General features: G+C 47.8%; 2 protein-coding genes across 2 annotated transcripts; one reads left to right on the plus strand and one right to left on the minus strand.

Annotated features, from left to right (window-relative positions):
• Nucleotides 1–388: 388 nt before the first annotated feature.
• LOC109763513 (cytochrome P450 81Q32) lies at nt 389–2860 on the minus strand. Its single transcript, XM_020322361.3, has 2 exons — nt 1857–2860; nt 389–1130 (listed from the first exon to the last, which is right to left on the minus strand). Exons 1-2 carry the CDS (start codon nt 2766–2768, stop codon nt 498–500), a joined length of 1545 nt encoding a protein of 514 aa, XP_020177950.2. The 5' UTR covers nt 2769–2860; the 3' UTR covers nt 389–497.
• Nucleotides 2861–6708: 3848 nt separating this feature from the next.
• On the plus strand, nt 6709–8700 carry LOC109763500 (cytochrome P450 81Q32). Its single transcript, XM_020322348.4, has 2 exons — nt 6709–7842; nt 7940–8700. The coding sequence occupies exons 1-2, from the start codon at nt 6955–6957 to the stop codon at nt 8555–8557; spliced, it is 1506 nt and encodes a 501-aa protein (XP_020177937.1). The 5' UTR covers nt 6709–6954; the 3' UTR covers nt 8558–8700.

Genomic DNA, 8700 nt, shown 5'->3' on the forward strand with positions numbered 1-8700 from the left:
TAGAGGCCACGTAATTAAAATTTGCCAAACTGATCAGAGCACATCTAACTTGGTTTTGCAGGGTTGCATATGATGTGGTATAGCCTTCTTCCTAATAATGAGTTTATGTATGAGATGGTTATATGTTGTAATGTTAATTTTAGCAATGCTTCGCCTGGGTGCGTTTAGTTGGGCTACTATATAGAATCGACTGGTTTATGTATATTTAATTTTAGAAAAAAAAAACTAAAAAACTTGCACATGCTATAACTAATTAACTGTAACTCGGATCACAAAACTTTATGGCTTTGGATCGATTCTATGAGGAGGCGGCGCCCCAGGACTCGCACTATGCCAGGGACTGGTAGTAGAAATTAGTGGTAAAGTTACATCTTGAAGAATGTGTCAATGTTCAAAAGGTCACTTATTTGTCAAATGGAGAGAGTACAAAGTAGTGAGGGATGTTGCTTCGCTACCCTTGCAAGCGTATCAACTCACAACACTTAAGGAGCACACTTCTAAAGGCTCTTGAGCATGACATCCATATCTTGACGAGGTCGACACACTGCAACTAGCGGCACATACATGTGCATGGTGAGCCCAGAACCCTCGCTCATGTCCACCACCTTCTCTCCCACCCGTCCCCACTCGAAGCATTGCAACATCCCCGCCAATGCTACTCCCACCGTCCTCCAAGCGAGTCCCTCGCCGGGGCACTTTCGCCGGCCCATCCCAAACGGCATCATCATTCGCTTTCCACCTTGTCCACAAACATTGCCACCCACGAATCTCTCTGGCATGAACATGTCTGGATCATCCCACGACGCAGGGTCCCGTTGTATGGAGTACACGTCGACTAAGACCATGGTTCCACGTGCAATGATGTATTGCCCACTAGTGATGGTGCAGTCGCGCGACGCCTCATGTGGTACGAGGTTGGGTGCGAGAGGGTATAGCCGGAGGGTCTCGGTGATGATGCATCGGAGGTAAGGAAGCACTTCCAGGTCACACTCCTGGATCAGGCGAGACGTGCCCACGACGGCGTCGATCTCAGCCTTCGCCTTGGCCAACACGTCTGGGTTATTGAGCAGAAGTGCCATCGCCCACTCGATCGCGCTAGATGATGTGTCCGCTCCTGCTTGTAGCATGCTCTGTGCACCAAAGTTGAAATAAGATTAGTAATTTCACAAATTTTACAAAACCAGAAAAAATATCTAACCAAGCAATTAGTTGCATATGTCAACTCAACTAGATCAATTAGCAATTTATATGTTAACAATGGTTGTGCTATACTAGGTAATTAGAGAAGTTTCTAGATGAGTGGATCATAGCTATCGACATTAGTTTCTTGCTCGCTACAGCATACACTAACTTATTGTCGTTCGACGTTAGCCAAGCAAATGGAATGTTATACACCGTACACGTCAGATTAATTACTTGTTCTCATTAACAAATTATTACAAGTGGCACACTCTGTCAACTAGCACTGCACCCACACCCACTTTTTAAAACTTGTAGTGATTGGTTTCACCGTGCTTAAACAAACATACTGGATCACTGTCACCAGTTACTAATAATTTGCTAATGCACATTAATTCCTCTGTAAACTAATATAAAAATGTTTTGATTATTATTTTAGTAATCTAAACATTTTTATATTAGTTTACGAGGGAGTAGTTAGTAGGTCCCCTCCAGCCCACCAGCCGTGAGATGCATGCATCAGGTAAACACTTCGCACCGTCCGAACCCGAGTCAGCGGCTGGTAGCAGGTACGCTCACGTACACCACACAGCCGGCCGTGTCGTGTTCGAAAGACAAAAATCATCTAGTCAGTGTAACAACTACCTGACGCATGCGACTTTGGCGTAGCAACTCACCATGCAGAGGGTGCGGATGACCACGTCGGGGTACGACTCCGGCGACCGCTCCTGCTGCCGGAGCACGTCGCCGAGCAACGTCCTGGGCGCCGACGACGTCTCATCGCCACGGGGGTTGAGGCGCCTGTACTCGTCGATGAGCCGCTGGCCGAAGTCACGGCGCTCCTTGGCGATGCCGGCAAGACTTCTCCTCGTCCTCCCGAAATCCAGCAACCGCAGCACCGGCAGGAAGTCCTGGCGGTTGGCCGATCCGGCCGCCGCTAAGCCAGCCTCCGTCAACGCCATGAACCAGCGCACGTCCTCCTCCGCCATGCGCCTCCCGGAGACCATGGCCATGATCACGTTGACCACGAACTCGTAAGCCGTCTCCCTCACGCTAACCGGCGTGGCGCCGGCGCGCCCGTAGAGCCGCTTTACCATGGCGCGTACCTCGGTCGCACGCACGGCAGACGTCAGTGAGAGGCGGTGCGCGGAGAGCGCGTGCACGGTGACGATGAGGCGGAGGTTGCGCCAGAGAGGGCCGTAGTTAGACAAGGCGATGCTGGGGCACTCGTCCGTGAGGAGCCGCCGTGACGCGAGCCCGGGGCGATCCGCCAGCGCGACGTCGTGGACGGTGAAGCACTCCTCGGCGATGGCCGCGGAGGAGACGAGGAGGACCGGCCGGGCGCCGAACCGAAGGCTCAGGAGACCGACGCCGTCGCGGCCACCGCCGTAGCGGGCAGCGAGCGCGGAGAGGGAGCGGTGCAGCGGCTTCTTGAGGAGGTGGAGGTGGCCGATGACGGGGAGGGCGGGCGGGCTTGGGATACTCTTGAGATGGCCATGTCCATTAAGGTCCTTGCGAGGAGAGGAAAGGAAATACAAGAGGAGGAGAAGAGAAGCTACAAGGAAGGCATGCGTGAGCGAAATCTCCATTGGTAAAGTACCTTTGTGCTTAGCATGGAGGAGCTCAACAATGTCTTGGTTTTCCTGAAGGCTTATGTAACCATGGACCACCCATGATTGATGCTTCGTTTTCATGGGAAACTCTTATTTTTATTGGAGTGTGTTGGGACTACTCCACTCCACAACTTCAGCCTATCCAAAGAAATTGGATAGTTACAGTTATTTATTTTTCTTTGCGGGTGGATAGTTACACTTCTTAAAATTGTCTAAAACTTAAGGTAAACGATTCTATACTCCCGACCGGCCAAGCCTTGCGCCGGTCGCCTCCCACGACGCACGCGCCTTCTGAGGCTCACACATCGCTTTCTACCTTTTCCGCCTTATCTCTTCATGAAAGTGAAAGTGAGCATTTGAGCCAAAAGTTCATAAATTTCAAAAGAGCTCACGAATATAGAAAGTTTGAAAAAAAAACGTATGGATTTTGAAAAGAAATGCGGATTTGAAAAAAGTTCATACATCTTAAAAACAAAGTTTGTGAATTTAAGAAAAGTTTGTGGATTTTGAAAAAATTTCATGTATTCAAAAAGCTCACGGATTTGAAAAAGTTTGCCGGTTTGGAAAAAAGGTTCACTAATTTGTAGAAATTTCGCACATTTTTTAAATGTTCATAATTTTTTCAAAGAGTTCACAAATTAGAAAAAAAATACAAACTACGAATTAGAAAAATATTGAAAACATGAATTTGGAAAAAAGTTCACAAAATTTTAAAAAGTTTCACGTATTTGGAAACATATTGATTTAAGAAAATAAAATAAAAGAAGAAAAATGAAAAAAAAAATTGAACAAAACCCGGTCCAGAAAAGTCAAAAGAAGAACAAACCACACTAAAATTTTCCCAAAACTGGGTTGGCAAGATTCCCATAATTAGGAGTGCTTCCCGCGAAGTCGTGCCTTACAGGTTCGCCAAATACGATCGAAGAGGTGTGCACCTTGCATCGATATATTTAGAAGTGGTGCTATAAGAGTCAGCACGTCCTGAACCCGGGTACATACGAACCCGCTTTTTAAAAATGTATTCCAAACGCGATTTGTAATGTCAAAAAATTCAAAACAAAATTTCGTGCATACCTGTTTGCAAAAATATGTCCGCAGCACAAAGTTTTTGTGAAAAAGTATTTTTATTTTGCTTCTAAATAGCGTTCCGCAACACAATGTTTGTTCTTTGTTGCACAAGCCACAAAAAGAGTTGTTTTTACATGAAACTTTTTGCACGCACATAGAATATGGAGATGTACTCGTGCACCTTTTTCCAGAATTTTTTGGCATTTCAAAATGTGTTTTCTAAAGTAGGTTCATATGTACCTGAATTCATTCATACACTTCCTGATACTATAAGCCAAAATAACAACCTCGACTAGTTGGGCAAGGTGGGAACGCCTCGACTAGTTGCCACCTACGGGCGGCAAATAGGATTGGCCACAAGTGGCATCTTACTAAAAACAACCGTGGGGGGTCTGTTACTAGGCTTTATACATATCATCTTTCCCAAAACATTGTTGTGCCGGTAATCCTTCTTGCACCAACCTAGCCGAGAGCTCATATACGGCGCCGTTAACACCGATTCTCCACCTGGCGTAACGCACTCTCTCGCCTGGGCCTGGCCCAACAAGGTAACAGAAACAGGTTGCTCGGTCATAGGTCTCCTTCGGTCACTCGCTCGATGGTTGACCAGTCAACCATTAACTTTTCAGAAAAACAAACCTAGAAAAATTCGTTAAAAACACAAAATTTAATCAAAATCATGGACTTGGAAAAAATTCATAAATTTTAAGACAGTTTTCAAATATTGAAAAAATCATGTATTTTGAAAAGAAATGCGGATTTGAATCTTAGAGTTTAAAACAAAGTTTGTGAATTTGAGAACAGTTTGCAGATTTTGAAAAAATCGTGGATTAAAAAATAGTTCACGGGTTTCGTAAAGGCTCATGAATTTAAAGAAATTTCACACATTTTAAAAATGTTCATAAATTTTCAAAGGGCTGACAAATTATAATAAAAAATTACGAATTTAAAATTTTAACAAAATTCGTAAAAGTTTCAAGAATTTAATAAAATTGATGAAATAAAAAAACTGAGCAAAACTAGGTCCAGAAAACTCAGAAATAAGAAGAAAGAAACCACGCTAGAAGCTTCCCAAAAACCTGGTTGGAAAGCTTCCCATAACTTTTTTTGAGGGGTGGGATGGGAAGCTTCCCATAACTGGGAGAGCTCCCCGCAACGGCGTGCCGTATGGGTTGGCGCAATACGATCGAAGGGGTGTGTGCCCTCCACAGATATAACTAGAAGTGGCGCTATAAACCCTGAATAGGAAGCAACAACCTAACCTAGTTAGGAGAGCTCCTTGTCGCAACCCACGAGCGCGTCGGGTACAGGTGGTTTCGCTGAAGCCAAGACAATTGGGTTTTCCAATCTGCCCCATGATTAGTTTTTTTATAAGTTTTCGTCCGTTTTTTACAAAAAAAGGTTGTTGTTTTTAGTAGCTAGATATTTATATACCTACTAATAAAAAAAATAGAAAGTTGTTCAGTATTTTTCATATATAAAGAAATCATTGTAAAAAAAGTAGCACCACATATTAAAAATATTCTGTGTGTACAAACGAGTACAAACAAAAATGTGCTTCATATAATTAAAAAGATCATCATATATGAAGAATATTAAATGTATATAAAAAAATGTTCATTGTATATCAAAAAAAATTCAGTGAGTATTTTTAAAAATGTTCAACATATATTTAAAAAAAGTCAGCGTGCATTTGAGTAAAAATGTTCACTTAGGGTGTAACTATAAAATAAATAAAACCTAAAATAATAAAATGGAAATCCAAATATGTAAAAATAAAAGGAAAATAGGAAAAGCAAAGAAAAAAACCAAGACAGAAAACTAACTAAAAACACATACACAAAAAAGCGAAACGAACAAACGTAGCCAGAATACAACGCGCGACCATCGTATGGACCGGCCCATGCTGGTGTTCGTGTCAGCAAAGCCACGCCTATATGGCGCACGTGGGCGTCATATAGGATTGGCCCCTAGCTAGTTTTTTGCTCTTTGAGATGGCCCCTAGCTAGTTTTTTTCTCATTTGACAATAATACAACTTTATTTCCCAAATAATAGATAGGTCATTTGCAAGCATATGAGAAATAGAGTCAGGAGCGTTGAAATCCCAAAGTGAAGAAGCTCTAGAACTAAAGCAAAGCTTTGCTAAATAATCTGCTATCTCATCTGCTTCACGGAAGCAATGATCATACGAAACTTTCTCAGACTCATTAGCAAGGTTATGGCATTCCCTTACCATCACAATTTCAGGGCCGAAGTAGTCCTCATGCTGGTTCAAGGTTTGTACCGTAAATGTATTATCTGATTCAACAATCACTCTTACCTCCAACATTTGTTGGTAGATAGAGCCCGTTACGAATAGCGTCAGTTCTGCACAATCGACATTGTTAACATGTGGTAAAAACCAATTAACTGCAGCCAGAAAATTTCCCTTATCATCACACGCGACAGCTCGTGTAAGCACCTGATTGCGTGTCATGATGAAATGCGGCGTCCACATTGATCTTAACTAAACCCTAAGGCGGTCTCTACCACATGTGATCATGCTTTCGAACTGGTTGACTGGGAGTCGTTGCTCTTATAAAGTTTGTGGCCGGTACTTTGATAGAAACACTCGTACGATCAGGATCGGGCGATTGGATAGTCTCACCCTTCACAGACTAGCATCGTTGCCATCAGATATATACGCTGCGACGACAATCTGCTCCGCCTAGCTAGTTAGCCCGACGCAGGTTAACTCTAGCGGTCAATCCAATCAGATGAGTCCAACACGTACCCCTCAAAAGAAGATGAGTCCAAGACGTTTTGCTCTGCGGCATCTCCAAAGAGAAGAAAAGTGATTCTACAGCCAACCAGACTAGTAATCCTGGCGCATTACCGAGCCATGAAAGTAAAACAGCAGCTGGTTTGTCCACGCATGTGCAGAGGATTCCCTTCCCGCAGGCATGGGATCCTTCCCAATCCATGAACTACGTGCCGTGATCCTCCACTTGACCACTTCAGGGCTACTACTACAAGTCTCTACCATAACACTCGCTGTGTCTCCGACTGCCTAGCACTACTACGTGCCGTAGTAGGGACGCCACCACGGAGGGAATGGCCAGCGGCGGCGTCTTCCTGCTCCTACTCCTCCTCGTCGCCGGTGTCGTCGCCGTCTTTTTTCGGATGAGGCGACGGCGAGGGGACGGGAGCAGCAGCGCGCCGAGCCCGCCGTCGCTCCCGCTGCTCGGCCACCTGCACCTGCTCAAGAAGCCGCTGCACCGCTCGCTGGCCGCGCTCGCCGGGGCGGCGCCGCTCCTGTCGCTGCGGCTGGGCGCGCGCCGGGCGCTGGTCGTGTCCACATACGCGGCAGCCGAGGAGTGCTTCACGGCGCACGACGCCGCGCTGGCGGGCCGGCCGCGGATGCTCGCCGCGGAGCACCTAGGGTACGGGCGCACCACCGTCGTCTGGGCCTCCCACGGGGGCCACTGGCGCGGCCTGCGCCGGTTCCTCGCCGTCGAGCTCTTCTCGACCTCCCGCCTCGCCGCGCTCGCCGGTGACCGCCGCGCCGAGGTCGCGTCACTCGTCCAGAACCTGCTCCACGACGCCAGCGCTGGGGCTGGGATTGTTACCCTCCGGCCCAGGCTCTTCGAGCTGGTGCTTAACGTGATGCTGCGCGCGCTCACCGCGCGCCGGCTTGCCGGCGACGTGCGTAAGATCCAAGAGATTGTCGAGGAGACGTTTGCGGTGAGCGGCACGCCCAGCATCGGGGACTTCTTCCCGGCGCTTCGCTGGGTCGACCGTCTCCGTGGCGTCGAGGCGGCGCTTGTAAGCCTGCAGACAAGGCGTGACGCGTTCGTCGGTGCCCTCATCGATGACCATCGGCGAACGAGCAATGCCGGTGGCCGAGACGTGGAGAAGAAGGGCGTAATCGACGTACTCATGGAGCACCAAGCAGCCGATCCTGTGTATTACACTGACACCGTCGTCAAAGGCATCGTCTTGGTGAGTACTAGCATTAGCACCACGATGTGTGCCATTTTCGCGATCTGTGAGAGTGAGACTGTGACAACATGGTTGCTATGCCTATGCTGACATTCAGGTACTGCTCACCGCCGGCACCGACACATCGGCGCTGACCACGGAGTGGGCGCTGGCGCTGCTTGTGAAGCACCCAGAGGTGATGCGGAAGGCGAGGGCTGAGATAGACGCCAAAGTCGGCATCGGCCGACTGGTTGAGGAGTCGGACATCACCAACCTACCTTACCTGCAGTGCGTTGTCAAGGAGACTCTTCGGCTGTGCCCCGTCGGCCCAATCATTCCTGCGCACGAGGCCATGGAGGACTGCAAGGTGGGTGGCTTTCATATCCAGCGCGGCACGATGATCCTCGTGAACGCATGGGCGATCCACCGGGACGTCAAAATCTGGGATGCGCCAGAGGAGTTCAGGCCGGAGCGGTTCTTGGACAGAGACACGGTCACCACGCCCATGCTGCCGTTCGGGCTTGGCCGGAGGCGATGCCCCGGGGAGGCGCTGGCGATGCGCCTTGTCAGCTTGACTGTGGCAGCACTCGTGCAGTGCTTTGAATGGGATGTTGGTGAAGGCGACACCATCGACATGGCCGAAGGTGGCGGGCTGACAATGCCAATGGCGACGCCGTTGGCGACTGCCTGCCGGCCCCGGGAGTTTGTCAAGAGCGTGCTCTCTGCTTCCACTTGATGGATTGCGGTCTGAAGAAATAGAAGAAGCTAAAATTGTTTAGCAATGGTGCACTGTTGCCAGTGATTCCTTTAGATGATATCCGAACATTACAAGTCCATTGGATGATATTGAACATTACAACCCATTTATTTTTCAGTGAA

Source organism: Aegilops tauschii, chromosome 5 (assembly GCF_002575655.3).
Source record: "Aegilops tauschii subsp. strangulata cultivar AL8/78 chromosome 5, Aet v6.0, whole genome shotgun sequence".
In the NCBI taxonomy this organism is placed as follows: Eukaryota; Viridiplantae; Streptophyta; class Magnoliopsida; order Poales; family Poaceae; genus Aegilops; species Aegilops tauschii.

Bases quoted from the DNA above. Each gene is read 5' to 3' on its own strand.
- LOC109763513 (XM_020322361.3), bottom strand. From the start codon at position 2,768: ATGGAGATTTCGCTCACGCATGCCTTCCTTGTAGCTTCTCTTCTCCTC. The intron at 1,131-1,856 runs GTGAGTTGCTAC...TTTGGTGCACAG, and splicing joins TCATCCGCACCCTCTGCATG to AGCATGCTACAAGCAGGAGC.
- LOC109763500 (XM_020322348.4), top strand. From the start codon at position 6,955: ATGGCCAGCGGCGGCGTCTTCCTGCTCCTACTCCTCCTCGTCGCCGGT. The intron at 7,843-7,939 runs GTGAGTACTAGC...GCTGACATTCAG, and splicing joins TCGTCAAAGGCATCGTCTTG to GTACTGCTCACCGCCGGCAC.